At 39.7% G+C, this 23,412-nt stretch overlaps 1 protein-coding gene and 1 long non-coding RNA gene across 8 annotated transcripts in view; one reads left to right on the top strand and one right to left on the bottom strand.

Annotated features, from left to right (window-relative positions):
* Positions 1–1,073: 1,073 nt before the first annotated feature.
* On the bottom strand, positions 1,074–6,496 carry LOC106584363 (uncharacterized). Its single transcript, XR_001323732.3, has 2 exons — positions 6,375–6,496; positions 1,074–1,223 (listed from the first exon to the last, which is right to left on the bottom strand). It is a non-coding gene; the product is annotated as an uncharacterized LOC106584363 (long non-coding RNA).
* LOC106584361 (nuclear factor 1 C-type) overlaps positions 6,401–23,412 on the top strand; it is a 124,589-nt gene continuing 107,577 nt past the window's right edge. Inside the window, exon 1 of one of the 7 annotated variants that reach the window (XM_014169587.3) lies at positions 6,401–6,895. In XM_014169587.3, the coding sequence (XP_014025062.1) occupies positions 6,893–6,895 (3 nt within the window). In that variant the 5' untranslated portion in view covers positions 6,401–6,892. Of the gene's footprint in view, positions 6,896–8,886; positions 9,349–23,412 lie in introns of those variants that run through there. The other 6 variants (XM_082968041.1, XM_082968040.1, XM_014169585.3 and 3 more) reach the window with 6 other exon arrangements.

Raw genomic sequence — 23,412 nt, 5'->3', positions numbered from 1 at the left:
TTTTCACTTGCGTAAAGATGACATGCAAGGCCATTGTCATAGTTGTGTCAGTTCATATCACGAGTCCTGGCTGTCACTCCTCTGTCTTTAGGCAACATACCTTTTAGATGTGCTCACATAAAACATTTCACAACTATTCCGGGACTTGTAGCTAGGTTACTCTAGCAATAAGTTGAAAACTGATTTATACTGATCCCTCTTAAGTAGTTTTGGTATGTACATTTAGCAATATTCATAGTTATTGTGTCATGTCAACATAGCACCCATATCAACATAGTATAGCTAACAAGTATATTGAAATTGGTATATTTCACAAAGAAAAAGAAAGTTGAATGTGTTTTTTTTCTCTATCTCTGTATTATCTCTGAATATATTTGGTCTGATTTAAATGGACTTCTGCGTGGAGAGAATTTTACAGGAACCTTTCAATTCACATTTAAACTGTGGATCATGCCTCTCCCGCTCACTCCAGCACAGCCTTCCTGTGGTAAGCTCAGATGACAAGACAGATTACTCCACCAAACTCCTCAGGTTGGCCTAAGGGCACACATGCATTATCATTCTGCAAATGTATTTGGCAATAGGTGAATGAATCTCATGAATTGCATTGTGTAACCATGTGATTACACAAGTGGTTCTTGACTGAGTAGCCTAATGCAGTGGTCCCAAACTGTAAGGGTTCTTGCAGGAACCTAACTGCCCAACTGAAACATTTGGATTTGACAGGACAGCAGGTGCAGTCACTTAACTGAAAAATGTAAAGATCTCCTAAATTGAAGGTAAGGTTTGTCCCTTGTGTGATCTAAATTTGATATTGTTTTGTGATGATACCATATATTTTAACATTTGTGTAAATCTTTCTAAAACAGAACATGGACACAATTCAATGGATATCAATCAACAAAGAGGTAAGAATATGTCCTGTAGGCTATAAGAGTATGTTGAAGGCTAGCTGTATTGGGTGCAGATGACTGAACTGCTCCCTTTTGTGTCTGTGTCTGCAGGTATACAGATGAGGAGGCATACAAAGGTATGTCTACTGCTATCACGACTCAGGACAAGACCCAAATGTAGACAGTTCGAATCACAGATGTTTATAGACAAAAACATGGGGCAGGCAGATGACAGGTCAAGGGGCAGGCAGAGGTCAGTAATCCAGGGCAGAGTCAGAAAGGTAAAGAACGGCAGGCAGGGTCAGGGCAGAATGGTCAAAACCGGAAAAACTAGAAAACATGGAATACAGAGAAGAGGAGTACGATAAAAAAACACGCTGGTAGGCTTGACGAGGCAAGACAAACTAGCTACTGTCAAACAGAAAACACAGGTATAAATACACAGGGAATAATGGGTAAAATGGGCAACACCTGGAGGGGGTGGAGACAAGGACAAGACGGGTGAAACAGATCAGGGTGTGACAATTGTTATGCAGATCACATGTACCACCCTCATCCATTACCTCTTCAATGAAAATCCCATAGGCCTCTACATTATGGACAGGGTATATGTATGAAAACCATCACCAAAACATGATTTTCCCCCCCACATAAACCAAGGTATGAATACTGTTGTGTGCATGTTTTGTTAAACATCTGTATAATTAAAAATGTTTGGATTGACAGATTCACCCTCACTACACATCTGATGAATATAACAGGAAACCTGTTCGATCACCATGCACTGAAAAATCATTCTGGCTATGGATACGGAGAACATCAACACATTAACATCAACACACCAGAGGATATGTCCATTGGACTTGGGGCTCTGTTGGGAGTTTACCATTACTTGGATGTGTTTATTCTGCTTTGCCACTAAAATCATAATAAACACTGACATCTAAAATATTGTATTATTGTTGTTTTTGTTATGCCTATTTTTAATAATAATAATAATAATAATAGGGGAAGGGGTAGTTTAGAAATTAACCCCAAAAGGTTATTCGATGATCCATTAAGAGGGGTTCTTTGAAGAATTTATAGGGGTTCCCCCACAGTTTCAATTTGAAATCCCCTAAAGGATACTCCAGGAACCTTTTATTTGTAGAGTGTAGAATTGCAGGAAATAACATTTAAAGCTGCCAAATTCTCTCCACCAACAAGAGGGGTGTGAACAGTTTGTGTCATGAACAGTGCTTGTGCCCATAGGAATACAGGTGGGATGTTCCCCGATGCTGGAAGGAGGACCCCGAGTGGAAAGGTTTGGGAACCCCTGGCCTAATGTATGGTATTTAATCAAGCTGGTGTTTTGCTCCCATTAAAATATGTTTTCATTTCCTCTATCTTGCAAAAGCAGTTTTTTACCACATGTATGATTGACATTGTCAAGTCCGTGGAGGATGTTATTCTTCTCCAATATCGATCATTTTTGCAGAGCATTACATGTGTAGCCTAGATCTTAACGTTTAACAGCACCAATATTTTACTGCACATGGCCTAAATGTGTTGGTCCAACCCCTTATTTAGTTTACTGTCAGTGATCCCACACTGCATTATAAGATTATGTATTTCTGCTTCACTTTTCTTCCTTCATGATTCAACAATTGTTTTAAATAAATAAAAAGCTGTATAGTGTCTCCTGATGGGCCAAATCCTAGTTTGAGATTTCGGTCGCATTGATGTGGCAGTCTAAAAAACGGCAAGTCTCTTTAACGTGCAGCACAGGCTGACCATGTACTGGACGCTGGACAGGTGCTGGATCTGCCTCCATGGACCCAACAAAAATGTAATTGTCAAGAAACTGTATGGAAACTATAGGCTACTACATATTTTAATAATAAAGGCAATATACTCTGAAATGTTCGAATCAAGTAGGCCTATTTCTGATGTAAACATAACTTCGGTTTAGGCTATATTAATACAATTGATTTATCCTGTAAGGCCTATCCATGAGAAAATGTAACGAGGTAAAGGTATCCTGATGAGGACTCATTTATGAAATCGTTTACATGTTAAAACTGCCTTCATGGTGGAGATTCTATGAAGTTTGCGCCTCATGGTTTCACATTGAAAACTCATTCAGGCTAAAATACAAAAGCAACGTTTTTGTCCGTTCTGCAAGTTATCTTCAGTTTGATTTTCTGTTCATTTCATTTGAAATAAACCTACAGATAAGATATTATAGAAAAATAACAACCCAACATCCGTTTTTTAAGAAGTACAGGTAAAAGAAAAAAACGAGTGACCAATCCCAAGTATGCCGAGGTTAAAATAACTTTCCAATTAGAGGTGGTTGTGATTTCACAATTGTATTTTCTGTCTCCTTTTGATTCGTGCAACCATGGACCAGTGAAGGTTTCCCGACAGTTAATTAGACATTTCAGCAGATAGCCAAAACCTGTTGCATTAGTTGTTCTGATTTCATTCCGTTATAGGCTGAGTTTAACAAACACTCGTCCAAGCAAGTCAATTCGTTTGGCCAGAGGCTTTCTATTCAACAAAAGATAATTGAGTTTTCTGTTTGTTTTCTGATTAATTTATGTTGTTCTTGTCGTCCTTTACAAAACTATCAAAAACATTGTTATAGCATTTACTCCTGCTTAGGGGTTTTATAGAATAAACAATGATTGGATGTCAGACCTAAAACGTATAAACAAACCAACCACAAATAAAGAAGAAACCATCAAATTGATCCCACAGTGTAATGTAAAATATCTCATACACTAAAAATAAAAGGCTCCTGAGGGAGTATCCTTTAGGGGTTCTTCAAATTGAAACTGGGAGGGAACTCCTATAAGTTCTTCAAAGAACTCCTACAAATGGATCCTCGAAGAACCCTTTGAAGAACATTTTGGGGTACATTTTTGAACTACCCCCCCCCGAATATTATTATTAATATTACACATAACAATAACAACAATAACACCATATTTTAGATGTCAGTGTTTATTAGGATTTTAGTGGCAAAGCAGAATAAACAAATCTAAATATGAGGTAAACTCCCAGCAGAGCCCCAAGTCCAATGGGTACATTAGTGGTAACCTGGAAATGATTTAGTATTTTAAATCCCATGTCAGGAAAAAATACAATTATTATTCTTCTTCAAAAATGTAGCTAAAGGACATTAAGCTTAACTGTCAAAGTAATGTGACATTTGAAAAATATTACTGCTTGTTTCAAATAAATACTATTTTGTTTTACCTCATATCACCAGTTTGGGCAAAAAGGTTTGAAGTTAGTCTTCAAATTATACATTTACGGTTATTGATAATCAAAGCATGGTAAAAAACAACAACATGAATTTCACCCCAATCGATTTTTTTAAAATTAATATTATCCAAGAGTTGAGCAACAAGTTAAAATTTCATTTTAGCATATGAAGGGTTAAATACTCTGGCAAATTATTTGCGTTTTCCATGAGCAGATGTTATGGAAATCATGCTTTCAATTGTATAAACCTGTATTTTCTAAAAACAGAACATAATGTGATGTTTGCCTGGGTCGAGCCTAGATCTAACTGTATCAAACATTATCGCACCATTATCAAATAAAAAGTGCATTAAAAGTAAAAGGAAGAAAACACTCACACACACGCACACAATCTGCCTCTCCAACTCTTGAATGGATTGTCTCATTTCTGTGTCATATATTAACAAATACTCCAGTATGGATTTTGTATGATCAGTTGACTGTTAAAATGCAAATCTGAGATTTAAATTCAAACAGGTGTATTATCCCATTGCATAACCAAGTTCGTAAGCCTACTCTAGATAAGATCTTAATATTCTTCATCAAATTATGCTATTAAGATTCTAATTAACAGGGCCATTTGACCTTTGACTTCAAACAGTGAAGGGAAATCGAAAGAGGAGAATAATCCAGTAACAGCCAATACATTGGGGATTTCATTGCTACTGAAAATCATTAGTTCAGGTTAGATAGCGACAAAAAGGCTTGCATGCGAGAGACAATCTCTTCAAACCAGATTCTATAATTGCACTAAAGACAAAATCCTTCAATCAAAGAATGCATATTCATTTAGGTCAATTTTCACTGTTACAATTCTACAATTATGTGGTAATATTATACTGCTTTATCATTTTGGAAGAATGTGCTCATGGCCTACAGTTTTCAGTAACACTTTATTTTAAGGGTCTATAATAAACCATTTATAAGGCATTTATAAACAGTCTGATCAACATTTATTGATCGTTACTCCCACATTTGTAAATGTTAGTAAGCTAGTTATTCACACGTGATGTTTAACGAAATACATGTTTAAGGAAATATATATATTTCCTTAAACATCCTGTGTTGTGTGCTTATTCTTTACCAGGTACTGCAGGAATGTCTACCAATGGCATCACCATCTTTTTGTGAGAAGTTACACTGGTCACTCAAAACATTTATAAAGTATTTATAAAGTATGAATAGCACTCACTTTAGATTTGAGACTGCAAAAATACGTTACTAATGATTGGTAAATGGTTTGCTAATGTGGGGGTAATGATTACAAAATGGTGAACATACAATTTATAAATGCCTTATAAAAATGTTTTATTACAGACCCTTAAAATAAAATCTTACCCAGTTTTCAAACACTTTAGTCCTAATGAACTGAAACGCAGAAAGCAGTTGAACACACTGGGTTAATTTTTTGGGAATGTCACGCTTATAAACTCATGCAGGACTTCCCTAAATATTTTCAGTATAACATGTCATAGGCCACATACTTTGGTGAGTTTTGAAGAATATTGGTAAAATAAAATAAATACAAATCCATTATTAACCTGCAGAAACCAGCTGAACGAGCAGGGTTAATTTCTTGGAAAAGTCAATTTATAAGAATACTTATGCTACATTCATGAAAAGGGAATATCAATAGCAAAACGATTAGGCTACGAATTATGAATAATTATGAATAAATTACAAATGATCTTGTGTTTGGAATGTTAGGCTATTATAGTCAACTTCAGATGTATTTTCCTTGAGGATGGACGCATAACCGTCTGTGGTCAAGTTCCCTTCTCCCTTCTGAAAGGTTTGAGCAAAGTGGGGTTAAAAGCAATGACAGATTTGACAACACCTGACACGTTGACAGCTCTTCAAACCATTGTGGAAGTGTAATAAATACGGAGGACGTAATACACACACACACACACACACACACACACACACACACACACACACACACACACACCCTAAAAACAAGACCAATATTGTTCTAGGCTGTTATATCTCTATTATAGAATGTATATCTCTGAGATTACAACATGCTTTGTAATAGCGGCTCACAGTGGGCAATAGTTGTCTTTTTGCTTTTATAAACTACGCCATCAAGTGCAACACTAATAGAACGCGTTAAGCCACACACACTACCTCTCCCTCTCTCGCACACACACACACACACACACCCGCGCACACAGACACACACACTACCTTCGTGTTTCATCTATTCCTTCTCCGAGACGACTGTAAGATCTCCTATGAGCCCATCGTTCGGGACGTCTTTAAGGACGTTCACATATTAAGGACATCTAGGCTATGTGTAGCCTACAATGCTGCAAATCAATGAGACCGAAGGATCAGTTCTGTAATTTAAATATATAAAAACAATAACAGCACTATACATTACGACACCATCAAGCGGTGTACAGTTTGCAGAATCTGCCCGAAATCGTTCAGCCCGTAGCTATATTATAGGGAAATCTTTATTTTGTCCTATTTTACCTTGTAGCGAAGATTCTACGGGGATTGACGCTGCAGACTTCGCGTGGGACGTTTCTATTTGATCTCTGCGGGTTATTCTCCCCTCCGAAGACCACGGATTACTTCTGTTCGCGGATAAATGGATATGGAATAATAATAAAAACACGTCGACGAGATGACCATGCTTTGAACCGCGGTGCTGCATAAACTATAACTTGTCTGGGGGGGGTTGACAGTTTCGCTTCGAAATGGTACGTTTACAAATCAATTTCATCTTTATTTGTCCATGTTACAACAGACGCAAGGCGAGAACGATCACGCGTCAGTTGTGTGCACTCTGTAAAGTCAAATTGAGATTGCGTAGAGCTGCATTTTGGTGTTCTGCTCCTTTCCGTCTTTCTCGGCAGGCTACTCCTTTTATTGTTGGTTTTCAGCCAAGCGGAGTATTTGTGGGAAAGGCTAGAAATGCAGACATATGGTATATTTATGTTACACCTGCGCGTAATGATTGATATAGCCTACAAAGCGTTTTGGCACTTCTCCGCAGTGAAAGTTATTATTTTTTTTTGTTGCCAGTTTGAGTAGGGCAGCGCAGATGTATTTTCACCACGGGATGTTGAAGTTCAAAGCCAATATACTCTGTGCCCGGTTAGAGTTTGTTCAGCAGAAAATGGCCGCAGCCAGAGCCAGAGCCGCAGGGGCGCCGGCTTGAATTTGAACCATAGACCGACAGAGGCGCTCCGTCCCTGGATGTAGTGCTGTTATAACCCACATAGCCTACTTGCAGAGTTGCAATCGCAGTGTTTTGAAAGTGCACTCAATTGGCATGGCGATATTTAGAGTCTGTGGCCTACTGTTTTGGAAATATCAAATAAATATATTCAGGGCGTTATATTTTGAGATGTCATAGATAACAAAATGGCCAATTCTTCCAGTTATGTCTGAACTGCAGTTCACTTCACGAAGGCTGATTTACCCACCACCACCAACGAACCGCTACAGACATTCAACTTGTGCTACATGGATTGGATTCGGTTATTACTTTATACTTGGTTTATATAATGTTATTGCCAACTCAGGGTGTTAACTAATATTGATGCAGACAGCATTGTCCCTTCAGACTGATCTCAGAATAGTTTTCTCAACTTTGTCAGATATAAACTGGTCTGGAACTCACTTAAAGTAGACCAAGAAAGTTTATATTTAATTTTTCTCTTCTAGCTTCATGGAGAGTCGTTGATACTCTTGTGTTCGTGATGACATGGGGATATGATATCCCCATAACATTTGGAGTCTTTTCAAACTTTAATGCTACAATGACTTTATACGTACACTTTATTGGCTACTTACTATCCCTTAGTTTAAAACTTGTTGTTGTGTGCATAGTTACAAAAGCAGAATGTGTCCATAAAGTCGAAAGACATCATCTTTCTTGGATAGTTCTCCAAATATTATTGTCATTACTCCGACCACTTGTTTTGTGTGCAAGTTACATCTGACAATAATAAATACAATACTGTAGAAATGGATAAAAGTAGGTTACATCTGAATTCAATGAAAAGTAACAGTATGCTCACCACTGACGTCTCTGCGCTTTTACGCACGGACGTGTATAGCTTATTATTAGTTTTGTATAGATGTCAGTGTGACATGGCCTCCCTATGTGCATGCATATATTATAGAAACACTTACCTTTATAACGGATGATGCATTTAGAAGCTTGGTTTTCTGAATGGTAGGCTATAATTGCATGATTAGGATATCTACGTTATCTGAGTTTAGCAATTCTGATCATTTCCTAAAGCTGTTGAACTTAGATTACATTACATTTTAGTCATTTAGCAGACGGATCTTATCCAGAGCGACTTACATTTGTGAGAGCCTACATTTTCTTACCATGCTCTACCAACTGAGCCACACGGGACCGCAGCTTAATGAAGTGTAGTAATAACAGCTCAATTAAGTGTAGTTCATTTTGTAGTTTAGTCATGAGGCCACTTGGTAGTGCAGGCTACTGTATCTGTGAACCAACGCACTCAAATGGTTCATAGGCCAATTACGCAGCAAGTTGCCACAGACACGATTTTGAACTAATGCTACAAGCGCACATGCAACGTCGCAGTCCTAGATGCTGGGATAGGCTATGCGAGGGAGGGAATGTGCGCCCTTGCATGGGCGAGAGAAAGTCCTCTGCAATTTGTCTTTCTAACCATCCGTACCAGTGTTGCACCTGATCTAAACGCATTACTTTGTTTAATTCGTGGATTTAAGGTGTATTGCCACATGAAATCAGGGTTACTGCTTCTTTAAGTGATTTTTTGGGGATGGGCTATTTTCATAACGTCATTTAATTCCTCCCTCTTTTTCATTTTCTCGTTCTTTGATTATTTTTTCTCCCCCCATTTCCTAAATGGAACAGATTGCCCGAGCATTTTCATTTCCCAGCTTTCCCAATTTGTTGTATTAAAAGTTAGCCTACTCTTTTTATTTGACAGTATTTTTAAGTTGAACTTTTCTTCTGTGTTTGATGGCTTACATCTCAGTGGACGTAAACTGCAAGTCAATTGAGGCGATGGTGGAGGTGCAATGATGATGATGATGAACTTTAAAATAATGATTCACTAACTTGTTTGTCTTTTTCTACCTGACAAGTTGTTATAAGTTCCCTTTCATCATGATGTACTCTCCTCTCTGTCTTACTCAGGTAAATTATTCCTTACTTTTTTGGGGGGAGTTATTATGCATGTGCGTCTGTCTTGACTGAACGTGGCTGTGAAATGCAGATGATATTTCAGTTTAGAAAAGGGCGGGATGAGTGTTGTTGGCACGGTCCTTAACGAGACGCGGAAACCCGAGTCTCTCAGCCTCTATTAACTTTTTGTTATCACTATTTTACTCAATAGCATTATGCCGACTCATATTTAACGTATATTTTTACTCTCAGCTTTTCATCAAGTTTGTTTACCTTGGAGAATTAGAAGGCTAAAGTATCCGCATTTTCATTCATTAGCTGTGACCGATGCAGGCGCATGATGGCAAGCTGTGCATGCCGGAAGTATCATCGGAATTGTTAATCATAAAGTATCATCAGAAATTAGGCTATCAACCCTGTGTATAGGATAGTTTTCCCCGAAGTATTCTCCTCATTTTTGAGTTTAGGTGGGACAACAAACCACCCCCGAGAACTGTGGTCAGGCAAGGGAGCACTTCGGTTTAGTATTGATGTCCTGATTAATTATTGAAATGCTTATAATCGTTGGTAATAAAAAAGGCAATAGAAACCGATAGCTTGTCGTTGGATAAGGATTAGTGTCTGTTGTCTCTCTCATGGAGTAGTGTGCACTTGTGTTTTGCGGCATTTTGTGTATCCAAATAGTCTATCCGTTTATTGAGAACACTACTCAGCAGACTGTGATATCAGGATGTTTATTTAGAATATGTAATAGTGAACAAGTCAGAGCCACATTTCTTACCTGATGTTTATTCTTTCTAATTGTATTTTTGTCGTATGCATGATAATTAGGCTTATTTTGAGTCAGGTTGACGCACGGTTTTGGACATCTAGTTAAATAAAAAGAATTATGCATCCAATTAACATTTAATGAAGTTGTAATTAAGTAGATAATATTGCATACAATTTTAATGTAAAACTTAGAGAGAAGTGATATGTAAAGAAAGGCACTGCCTGGCCTATATGATAAATCAAGTAGCCTATGACCTTTGTATTGCAAGGTAGGCCTATTACAGGCTATGGCTGATTTTGAGGAGCCTATTTCAATATATAGGTAGATGTATTTCACTTGGGTAAAACTATCCAAATAGAAAAAAAATCTCTCTTCAATTTATTGATAGCCTTTAGCTGACATTTACATGCAGTAAGGTATAGCCACAAAGTCTTGGTATAGGCCTACTGTAGGTCACCAGTAAAATTATAATTTGTTGGTCATTTTCAAATGGAATTACACTTAACTTAATTCACAAAGTACATAGTAATAAAGGGATTGTAAATCAATAAAATACCTTGTTTTAATAGCTGAAGACATAAATAGTACTGTAGTTTCCGTGAATAAATGCACTGCAAGAGGAATCCAGGGAAGAAGGGTTTGGGTTTTCTTGCATGGTTCTAAACTGTTATTGTGAAGGACTGTTTTTAATTCAGTATAGGACAGAATATTAGGCTAAATTCCTCATGTTGCTGTATGCAACAGGTTCCATATGTTTTACTGAATGTATATTTCAATAGTATTGTAACTTAACATTGTAATAATACTGGTGACAGTTGTAATATTAGTGTGCTTATGGAGTAACCTTATAGTAATAGTAGCAGTTCAAACATAATAATGCATTAAGGCCTTGGCCTATTTTATTTACAAAAGTTTATTGATGTCTCAGGTAGTGGCATTATATTTTCACTGAAATGTCCAGTATGTAATTATGATTGGTTAACATTAGCCGATGAATGTATTGTTTATTCATTGAGATTATCCAAATGAAATAATGAAGATGGTAAACCAAGTGTGATGTGAAAAGAAGTTCTATTTTTGGTCTTGAAATGAAGTCTGGAAGGCAATACACTCCTAGTGTATGCAGCCAACTGGTTTGTTGCATTGCTCTTATGCCTATCTTTAAAAGTTTCGAACATTAGTGAATTCAGACTTGTTTAATGGTAGTAGAATATCAGTGTTGTTTGTAATATTTAGATAAATGTTAATAAAGCAAAATAGTTCATTTTAAAACAGCAGAGATGGGCTCTTTTCCTTGAGTTGAGTTCACAACAAATGAATACATTCCTATGTATTTTAACTTTTAAACACTTGTGACTTAACAAATACATCTGAATTCTGAAGAGTAATAGGCCTATAATAACTAAATGAGGGGAAGACATTTTTGTTTACAAAAAAGCACGAGAGCAGTTTTCTAAAGTTGGAGTTATGGTTGAGGTACTTTGCCGTACTAATTTGTGAGCCATGAACTACCCGCTTGCCTCCACCTTAGGAGAGGAGAGCTGCTCTCGTGTCTAGCTCAAGATGCATCTTTTCCTGGTGTGGATTTTGAGAGGGTCTGATAGCGGGAGTGAGCCAGGCTGAGCTCCACAGTGTGCTGCTCCTCTGTACTGTAGCTGTAGCAAGCCAGCTAGGCAGGCAGGCGGGAAGTGCAGGGCCGTACCAGGCTTGTGTGAGGCCTCTCGTCTGCTGGCTGTCTGAGGCAAGGATAGAGAGGGAGGCAGGGAGAGAGAGGGAGGCAGAGCGTGCCAGACAACACTGCTGCCGCTCTGGTTCTGCTGGCAACCTGAAGGGCTGTGGCACTGCTAACGCTAAACACAAGTTATTACACATTATTCCTTTGCTGCTTCTTTTCCTCTCTGTTGCTGACAAATGCAGATAGATGCAAACGTTTTGTTCGTTTTGTTACCTCTTCCAAGAAGCTGATTTGATTCTTCACTTCCGAGTTTAATTGACATGAAATCATAAGCGATTCTCCTTTACGGACTGACTGAGTTTTTGCTAACCCCTAAACCTCTGTGCTTAGCAAATAATTTTCAGCAGGTTTCCCTGCTTGAGGGATGGGGACTCTGTTGTGGTAGTGGGCTAAAGGGGCATAACCCGACGCTACTATCAGTGGGGTCAATAAACCTTGCCATGACTAAGTGCATGCCCTGTGCTACAAAGTGACAGCCAAACCAGGGTATTCCTACAGCAGCATTTAAAAAGAGATGTAGGCTAATATCCATTTTAAGAGGGATTAGGGCAAGACAATGAGTATGCAGGGGTTTAATACTTGTAAACATACATGTGAAATTCATGGGAGATATTTACTGAATTTATCATGGTGAATCACATGATCATGAATAACATAAAATGATGACCCACCTTTTGTTTTGTAAAGGCATCACATTTACATGGTAGAGTACTTTGGTACTTTGTTTTGTAAAGGCTACATTTACATGGTAGAGTACTTTGGTACTTTGTTTTGTAAAGGCTCACATTTACATGGTAGAGTACTTTGGTACTTTGTTTTGTAAAGGCTCACATTTACATGGTAGAGTACTTTGGTACTTTGTTTTGTAAAGGCATCACATTTACATGGTAGAGTACTTTGGTACTTTGTTTTGTAAAGGCTACATTTACATGGTAGAGTACTTTGGTACTTTGTTTTGTAAAGGCTACATTTACATGGTAGAGTACTTTGGTACTTTGTTTTGTAAAGGCTACATTTACATGGTAGAGTACTTTGGTACTTTGTTTTGTAAAGGCTACATTTACATGGTAGAGTACTTTGGTACTTTGTTTTGTAAAGGCTACATTTACATGGTAGAGTACTTTGGTACTTTGTTTTGTAAAGGCTACATTTACATGGTAGAGTACTTTGGTACTTTGTTTTGTAAAGGCTACATTTACATGGTAGAGTACTTTGGTACTTTGTTTTGTAAAGGCTACATTTACATGGTAGAGTACTTTGGTACTTTGTTTTGTAAAGGCATACATTTACATGGTAGAGTACTGTGGTACTTTGTTTTGTAAAGGCTCACATTTACATGGTAGAGTACTTTGGTACTTTGTTTTGTAAAGGCTCACATTTACATGGTAGAGTACTGTGGTACTTTGTTTTGTAAAGGCATACATTTACATGGTAGAGTACTTTGGTACTTTGTTTTGTAAAGGCTCACATTTACATGGTAGAGTACTTTGGTACTTTGTTTTGTAAAGGCTCACATTTACATGGTAGAGTACTTTGGTACTTTGTTTTGTAAAGGCTCACATTTACATGGTAGAGTACTTTGGTACTTTGTTTTGTAAAGGCTACATTTACATGGTAGAGTACATTGGTACTTTGTTTTGTAAAGGCTACATTTACATGGTAGAGTACTTTGGTACTTTGTTTTGTAAAGGCTACATTTACATGGTAGAGTACTTTGGTACTTTGTTTTGTAAAGGCTACATTTACATGGTAGAGTACATTGGTACTTTGTTTTGTAAAGGCATACATTTACATGGTAGAGTACTTTTTGTACTTTGTTTTGTAAAGCCATACATTTACATGGTAGAGTACTTTGGTACTTTGTTTTGTAAAGGCATACATTTACATGGTAGAGTACTTTGGTACTTTGTTTTGTAAAGGCATACATTTACATGGTAGAGTACTTTGGTACTTTGTTTTGTAAAGGCATACATTTACATGGTAGAGTACTTTGGTACTTTGTTTTGTAAAGGCATACATTTACATGGTAGAGTACTTTGGTACTTTGTTTTGTAAAGGCTACATTTACATGGTAGAGTACTTTGGTACTTTGTGTTGTAAAGGCATACATTTACATGGTAGAGTACTTTGGTACTTTGTTTTGTAAAGGCATACATTTACATGGTACAGTACTTTGGTACTTTGTTTTGTAAAGGCATACATTTACATGGTAGAGTACTTTGAAGCATGTCAGTTTATATTATCTGTCAATATTGGATTATTTTGATTAGTTAGTAAGACCAAGCCACTGATGTGTTGTGTGTCTGTTGGAGATCTGTGAGTCTCAAATCTCACTGTGCTGGAAGTGCACTGTCATGCCCCCATTTTCTCATCCATTCAGTCTGTTAGAGCTGCAATTAGTGCCCCAAGGGAGAACCAAGCGTCAGGCCGAGCCAGGCCTGAGCCGGTCGCTACACAGCCCAACCATTTCACCATATTAAAACACACCCAACTTTCATTCATTTCTGTCATTTGTCAAGTTCTACTTTTTTGCTCTGAGTTTTGTTGTAATGGATGTGAAATCTAAACCTCTATTGACATTTCTCTCTCATTCCACACAGGCCTGTGTTTTTGTCCATGCTGTACATATAGTTTGCACGGTTGTTTCCATTGAGCCACCCACATTATATTTTTGCTTTTGTGCAATCAGTGCCTGCGTTGCATAAGCACATTATAAAATGTAGGTTTCCCCCCACCCAGCCTCAACAAGAACAATTTCTGTGTGTAACAGTTGTTCTGGGGCTAGCAGACAGAGCAGGCCCTTCTTTCATTTATGCTGAAATGTTCTGCACCCCTCTCCATGGTTGGACACATTGTGTTTGAAGTGCCGCTCGCTGCTCTCTCAAACCCAACAGTTTCCAAAAGAACCCCTGCTGGGTAGAGACTGGTATCTCTGAAGGCATCATTGCCGGAATGGGGGTGGGGAGAGTTCATTCGGAACAGAAATGCTTGCCCCACTTTTCCTCTCAGTGTCCTGAGTGGCACAACGGTCCTGGACGTGCTGTCCCTCTGCACCGCTCATCAGATGCACTGCATCTAGTGATGGTCGCTCCCTGACTGTGTGTGCCAATCAACATACTAATGAAGTTTATTTTGATTATTGGCCTCTCCAGAGTGTTGGGGGAGGGTCTTCTACTTTTTAAAAGTCTTTATTTATTCATGTCAGGAAGTGGAAAAATGGGACGGGTCTTAAGTAGAGCAGCTGCCTTCATGTGTTGATCCTGTTGACTGTCTGATTGTCACTAGGGGAAAGTGGGGAAAGTGGGAGGGCGGGGGCCCTGAAAAGTGCCCGCAGTTATAAAACCTAGAGCTCTTGTCATAGAGACTGGGACTCCATGTGGCCGTCGTTGCAGATGTCTGTCGAAGGTTGGCTGCATTTTATATCACACCCAGGTTCCTCGGCAGGGAGCATGGTGAGCAGAATTTTTAAATATTTACAGTATGATGCCTTGTTTAAATTCCACCTGAATATGCAGCCTCCTCTCATCGGCAGCCAGGGGAGGTTAGAACTGAGGAAGCTTTCTGGGCTTTTCACTTTTGGCCAGGCCAGACCAGGGTGTAGCTAGCTGTCTGATGACAGGCACAGCCAGGTTGGCAATGTCTCTCTTGTGGAATGATGCTTATAATGGATTCCTTGGCCTGCAAAGCCCTGGCCCAGAACTAGTATACAGGAGCCAGTTATAACAACTGACTTGGGTCTCTGAAGTGCTATTAGGATTCTGAGATAGAAGGAATTAAAAACACAAACAATTAGGCTACACTTCAGCTCACAGCTCTGTGGTTGTGTTCCCAATTCCTATTCGGTTGTTATTTGTGTTTGGTACAAATATGTATCAAATCTATTATTATATACACACATGGACAGAGTTTTGGATATGGTAAGACATGGTCTTTGCTATGTTTACTATCAGTGTATATGTCTTGGAAATGGATGAAAGCTTGTCAAGGCAAGCAGTTTGTTTCATAGTTAAGAGGGTTTGAGGCTCAGAGTTAGAGGGTTTGAGACTCAGAGTTAGGGGGTTTCAGGCTCAGAGTTAGAGGGTTTGAGGCTCAGAGTTAGGGGGTTTGAGGCTCAGAGTTAGAGGGTTTGAGGCTCAGAGTTAGGGGGTTTGAGGCTCAGAGTTAGAGGGTTTGAGGCTCAGAGTTAGGGGGTTTGAGACTCAGAGTTAGGGGGTTTCAGGCTCAGAGTTAGAGGGTTTGAGGCTCAGAGTTAGAGGGTTTGAGGCTCAGAGTTAGGGGGTTTCAGGCTCAGAGTTAGAGGGTTTGAGGCTCAGAGTTAGAGGGTTTGAGGCTCAGAGTTAGGCGGTTTGAGGCTCAGAGTTAGGGGGTTTGAGGCTCAGAGTTAGAGGGTTTGAGGCTCAGAGTTAGGCGGTTTGAGGCTCAGAGTTAGGGGGTTTGAGGCTCAGCGTTAGGAGGTTTGAGGCACAGAGTTAGGGTGTTTAAGACTCAGAGTTAGGCGGTTTGAGGCTCAGAGTTAGGGGGTTTGAGTCTTAGCGTTAGGAGATTTGAGGCTCGGAGTTAGGGTGTTTGAGACTCAGCGTTAGGAGGTTTGAGGCTCAGAGTTAGGGTGTTTGAGGCTCAGCGTTAGGAGGTTTGAGGCTCAGAGTTAGGGGGTTTGAGGATCAGTAGTAGGTCGACGTGAGAAGAACCTCAGTTCTTGGCAACACAAACAGAGTGCTGCTGGAGAGTCTTTTTGAAATGGTCCAACTGGAGGGCTATCAAAAATATACTGTTGCCGTGGCACAGCGCTGTGTTTAGTTAAAATATCTTTGGTCCACTGCTGTTGCCAATGTAGCCTCGTTATGCACTGAACTGAATTCCTGGGTTTTAACCGTTCACTTATTCTTTCTTTCTAATGTCCACCAAACTTTATTCTTAAATGTACCATGGAGTGAGTAAAATGGGAATAGTTTCTTAAGGATTTTGCTCAACTCATCAGAGCTTCATGTTGTCTTTGTGCGAGGCTGTACGCCACGTAGTTTATATTGAGCCGACAGTGATATTGATTGTTTATCAGGAATACTCTGGCACTTGACAAGTCTCAACACAGAGGGATAGAAAGGGAATTCAGGGTCTTGGCTCTCTGTGTGTGTGTGTGTGTGTGTGTGTGTGTGTGTGTGTGTGTGTGTGTGTGTGTGTGTGTGTGTGTGTGTGTGTGTGTGTGTGTGTGTGTGTGTGTGTGTGTGTGTGTGTGTGTGTGTGTGTGTGTGTGTGTGTGTGTGGGTGGTAGAGGTGAGGGGTGGCAGTGGAGAGGGCAGATCCCTTTGACATCTCTTCGTCTGTGTACTGTAATACAAAAGAACGGTATAGACAGCAATTGCTTTAGCGGTGTGTGGAGAAGGGGCTGTTGTTTGTGACCGTATGAGAGGAATGGTAAGCGAGGAGCTAGAGCTGTATTTTGGGATTGGGATCCAGTCATGCACATCGGCCACTGCGGGTGCTTTCAGGAGGTGAATCATACACATTTTGTATGGCTTGAGCTTTTATTCTAGAGCTGAAATTCGAATGTCTTTGCTCAGTTTTGAACAGTGTGAGACAGCCATGTGTGACTTCCAGTCTCTTCACAGTTTTTGAATACATTTTTAAATTAATGACGTTTTGAGTAGCTTGTCCACCACTTTATTTCAGTCCTTGATATTAATATGGGTACTTCCTTACCAGCTGAAATTAGAACTAAGTAGCTTAGAAACACCATCTAATGGCGTGCGAGGCACTAATGAATGCAACATAGTTTATTGGTATATTTCAGAATGCATGCTTCTGAGAACATACTCAATTGAAGCACCAGTGATGCTTCTCACGGTGGAAAACAGGCTTATTATCTGTCCCTTCATCTCTCCTATCTGGGTTCATACAGTACAATAGCCCTTCCTAGAGCCTAATCCATAGCCCACCATCTCATCTCATCCAGGTCAGGGGGCACAGAAGCTACTGTACTGCTGCAGCAGAAGCCCAGTAGTCTCTGGCTTGGCCTAAGGGACTTGTCCCAGTCCACCAGCAGACCTGCAGTACAGTATGGATGGGATGGGTATTGTGTTGTACTGTATGGTCGTGCCCTCTGCAGCATGCTCCCTCTCAGAACAACATCAATTCCTATGTTTCTTTAGCAGAACACAAGCATAAAACATTTACAGTATAGGAAACTGTTCTGCAGGTGTGGCAGGTTCGAAATCATACGTATTGTTGATTGTAACATTGATATATAGATGCCATTTAGAAAGGTGTGACACTTCTCTTGGTTTAGCAGGAACCTTAACGACTTAGAATCTGCTCCATGCCTGTGATTGGTTTTTCTCCCTTAATTAGTTTCACTCAGTCAAAACAGTAGTGATGGGAGACAAAATAGATACAGTTACATATCGGTATATTATTTATGACCACATATTGTATCGTTTTGACTATATTGCAATATCATTTTTTGGGCTAGTTCGCTATACCTGCACCAAAACTGTTTCTCCTTCATAGCTTGTCCTCCATCTTCTTTTTAAATAGGGAGACAATTTGTTTTCAGCACTTTTATTTCCATGGCTGATCAAAACTTGTTTTCTCATGGCTCTTTCCTGTCCATCTGCAGCAGACATATGGTGAGCAATATGTGAAAAAACATCAAATGGCTCTCTCTTGTACTTCAGCAGACATATGGTTAGCAATATGTTTGGAACAACGAATTGGAATAAAATCACACTATCGAATCGCAATACATATAGAATCATGAAAATCGCGATAAATATCGTATCAGCACAAAAGAATCGTGATAATAGCTTATCGTGAGGTCCCTGGCAATTCCCAGTCCTACAAAACAGCGTTTTCTATTTACACAGGGTTGACTTATTGCGTAATGTACACTATTTAAAAGACATGTTTGTTTATTATAGATGTGTTATAATCTGAAAATTCAGCTTTGGGCACTTGCGATTGTCAGCAAGCAATACACCATGCATAAGAATAAGAATAGCAAAAAGTTATTCAGTTGCAATAACTTCTTCGTGGCAGTGAATGCAGACGATTTGCGAGTATTTAGGCTATGATGAATCACATCATATATCACTGTCAAAGCAGAGGCTGCTCTAAGTGTAGAGATTTACAGGAAGTACGGAAGTGGAGACAGTCCCGTGAGACTCCCACTGGCTGGCTGCTGCTGGGCTGCTGGACCTCAACTCTCCTTGGCTCAGAATCGTCACATGGCACTAGTTCCAGTCCCAGACATCAGTTAAATTCATTTAGGAAATGTATCTCCAAAATTAGGACAAATCAAAGAGATACTTTTGGATGATTTGGATTTAATGCAAAAAAAATGCGAATATCGGTCCCATGACTTGAATGGGATTTGTGCCACAAATGCTAAAATGTTAGCATGTGGAAACAGTTCCAGGGAAACTAAACCAAAGCATGAATTGCTGTCATACCTTGTCCATAGTCTGCTCACAGGGTAAGGAAAACAATGTGTCATTTGGGTAAACTATCCCTTTAACGTTAATGAGGCCATCTATGACACAGTCATGCTTGTCATTGTCGTTCTTTAGACAACTCTGTGTTTAGAGAGACATTTCTTAGTGTGGAAAATAAGTTCACCCTTTCAGCCGGTGTGCCATGCTAATAGTGACAGGAACAGGAGGGTGGGATGGGAAGTGTACTCTCAGGGGCAGTGTCCTAGGACACCTGTGGGTGGAGTGCTTGGGCCTGGGCTGACAGGAAAGCTGGTGGGGATAAACCATGTTCAGCAAGCTTTCTGTTCTCCCTCTTTTATTTGTTGACTTAATTTTTTGGTTCTGCTCAGTTCACTTACAACCCCCTGCTTGTCAAACATCTCATTCCAAAATCATGGGCATTAATATGGAGTTGGTCCCCCCCCTTTGCTGCAATAACAACCTCGACTCTTCTGGGAATGCTTTCCACTAGATTTTGGAACATTTCTGCGGGGACTTTTTTCCATTCAGCCGCAAGAGCATTAGTGAAGTCGGGCAATGATGTTGGGCGATTAGGCCTGGCTCGCAGTCGGCGTTCCAATTCATCCCAAAGGTGTTCGTTGGGGTTGAGGTCTGGGCTTTGCGCAGGCTAGTCAAGTTCTTCCACGCCGATCTCGACAAACCATTTCTGTATGGACCTCGCTTTGTGCACGTGGGGCATTGTCATGCTGAAACAGGAAAGGGCCTTCCCCAAACTGTTGCCACTAAAGTTGGAAGCACAGAATCGTCTAATCGTGAGTGTTGTAACCGAGAACAGATGTTTTTTAAGTGCTACGCGCTTTAGCTCTCGGCGGTCCCGTTCTGTGAGCTTGTGGGGCCTACCACTTTGCGGCTGAGCCGTTGTTGCTCCTAGACGTTTCCACTTCACAATAACAGCACTTACAGTAAACCGGGGCAGCTCTAGCAGGGCAGGAATTTGACAAACTGACTTGTTGGAGAGGTGTCATCCTATGACAGTGCCACGTTGAAAGTCACTGAGCTCTTCAGTAAGTCCATTCTACTGCCAATGTTTGTCTATGGAGATTGCATGGCGGTGTGCTCGATTTTATACACCTGTCAGCAACAGGTGTGGCTGACATAGGCAAATCCACTAATTTGAAGGGGAGTCCACATACATTTGCATATCTAGTGTAGTAGTACATCGCCACCGGAATACATTTGAATTAAGTGCCTTGCTCAAGGGCACATCGGCAGATTTTAACCTTGTTATGAGGACATTTTTGGCCATTTGGCTGTGACCTAATATGACTCCAGCACCGCTCGGCTGCAGAAGTAGGGCAAGGAAATCGCTCTCACCCAGTCTTAACTCAACAGGCAATATTGCTCAAGAGAAATTCCTTTTACTTCAGCCCTGATGGTTGCCAGATAACTGAACTCAGAGGCGGTGTAATGTTTATTGATAAATATTGTCAAGGTTGTTGGAAGCTGTAAAGGAGGCTGTCAATGGAACACTTATGGACAAATATAATTTGTTCTCAATACTGTAACCTGGCTTAGTAAAGATTGAATGTTATAACCTCCTTTGAAGGTTTCATCAATGAAACGTTGGTAAAGCACAGTAAGCTGTTTCATATTAGCTGTTCTGAGAACTCTTTGATTCAGTCTGCAGGAAACAGACTACATATACAACTTTTAGTGGGAAAATATTGAAACAAAACTTTTAGCTCCCTCAATTCCTCACGGAAATGGTGCACATTTCTTCAGTTATTTTTTAAGTTTGAATATTATGATTATGAACACTTGTTACTGAAACAACATTTGTCCACCCCCGACCCTGGTTTTTCTAAAAACGTTGATAGATTCCAGTTAGAAAATGATACTCGAGACCAGGTAACAAGCAGGCCAATTGGGAGTTAGATTCAGCCACAGTGAGGCTCAGTGGTTTGATCTTCAAGGAGCAGTCAGCCCACGTCTCAATGAGTGGGTGCACAAGGCCTGATGGCTCCAGCACAGCTCTCAGTGCAGGTTTTTCTTCCTCAAAACACTTATGGAGGAGGAAGGGAGCTTAAAGAACAGGCTTTGTTCAAGGCTAAGAGCAGTGCCCTGTTGTGGCACGACAGGGATTAGGGAGATTAGCCCGCTAGTATGTTATGTAATTGAATGTAACTGTTAGGGATAAAGCCGCGAGGGACATTGTCAGGACTCACTGCTGCTTGAGAAATCACAGAGCCACAGACACAGAGAGGGAGAGACACAGAGCGAGAGAGGGAGGGAGAGAGAGAGTGCAAGAGATACAGAGACAAAGAGAGAGAGAGAAAGAGGGAGCGACAGAGGGAGGGCTGTTGGCCCGCCATTATCAGGTCACTCGGTTCTCTTACCTAGAATGGCGTGGTGGATGAAAAGCTTTCCCAATCTGGTTCAGAGTTAGTTAAATCTGGAAAACATTGGGTGGAAAGTCAACAGAGATTTATCCATTGCAAAGCTGGTCCTAATGATATTTTGTTTTGAAGCTGATCCCTCTGGTATGCCCTCTAAGATAAAGAACCATGTTTATTCTATTCAATACATTTCTATGAATAGACAGACATTGATAGTAGGCCTAAGTTTAATATGCTTTTTGGCATCTGTAGTTCATTGATTCTTTTCAGATACCCTAACAGAGTGAGTTTATATGACATCACCTCATTGTCATTTTTGAAAATCAGCCACATAAGCCTCCAAGTTTTCTCTATTTGCATTGTGCAATGACCAGTATGGAATACTGAACTGGCACTTTCATCAACAGGGACAGATTATTGTGAAATAGACACTAATTGCTTATTGGAAATTTGTGACTGGCACACGAAAATAAAACTTTTTTTTTGTGTCAAGCCCACGATTTTGAATACAGTGCTTTTCAATCACAGATGAGGACTGTAGGTTACTTAAGACAGAAAAGATAGGAGGGGAGGATGGGTGTGCTACCGTCTACCAAACCCAAACGTTGCGTGTTCGAATCACGTCATGGACAATTTTAGCTAAGGCCCAAAAAATTGCCAAGGACTCCAGCCACCCTAGTCATAGACTGTTCTCTCTGCTACCGCATGGCAAGCGGTACCGGAGAGCCAAGTCTAGGTCCAAAAGGCTTCTTAACAGCTTCTACTCCCAAGCCGTAAGACTCCTGAACTATTTGCATTGTCCCCCACCCCCATTTTTACACTGCTGCTACTCTTTGTTTATTATCCATGCATAGTCACTTTACCTCAACCTACATGTACAAATTACCTCAAATACCCCGAACACCTCTACTCCCGGCACATTGACTCTGTACCGTTACCCCCTCTATATATTTTTTATTTTAATTGTATTTATTTGTTTTTTATTTTATTTTAGTATATACTTTCTTAACACTTTTTAAAAATGAAAACGGCGTTGTTGGTTAAGGGCTTGTAAGAAAGCATTTCACTGTAAGGTGAACACCGGTTGTATTTGGCGCATGTGACAAATCAAATATTATTTGATTTAATTAGCTACTCTGCAACAACTTACTTACAACTTTTTTAACTACTTAGCTAGGATGTTACCTAACCTTAACCCCTAACCCCTAGTCTAGCTAATGCTAGCCACCTAGCTAACGTTAACCACAACAAATTGGAATTTGTGTAATGCACACAAAATGTGTAAAAAAATCATATAATAAGACTTTTTAATGTGCCCGTCACCAATTTTAAATAAGTAATGCTTATTATTAAGCTGTGATAGTGTGTTTGATCAACAATATACTTTTATGTGTTTTAACTCAATAAAAAAGTACATAAATCCTCTATTTATTTTATTCCCTGAGACTGCTGGACACAACATCCTGGTTGTTAAGAGGGTAAAAGAGGTCAGGCAACCTGAGGATAGCTGTATTTATGATGATAGACAATCTAACTGGTTGTTCATGTTAAATCCACGTATTCATGTTATTATATGTTTTCTGTTTATTAGCACAGCACCTGAACAGATTTGCTACAGACCTACTTTTAAAGATGCAAAACATATATTGAATGGCTGTGCTTCTGGCACCAACAGCTGACCTGTTCAAGAAACGTTTCTCATTATTTTAGTAAACACAGTATACCTGCTCCTCAGCCAAATGTACA

The sequence above is a fragment of the Salmo salar genome, chromosome 23, assembly GCF_965601325.2.
Source record: "Salmo salar chromosome 23, fSalSal1, whole genome shotgun sequence".
Taxonomy (NCBI): Eukaryota; Metazoa; Chordata; class Actinopteri; order Salmoniformes; family Salmonidae; genus Salmo; species Salmo salar.
Note: the sequence above shows the minus strand (reverse complement) of the source record. Positions and strands in the feature narration are given on the sequence as shown.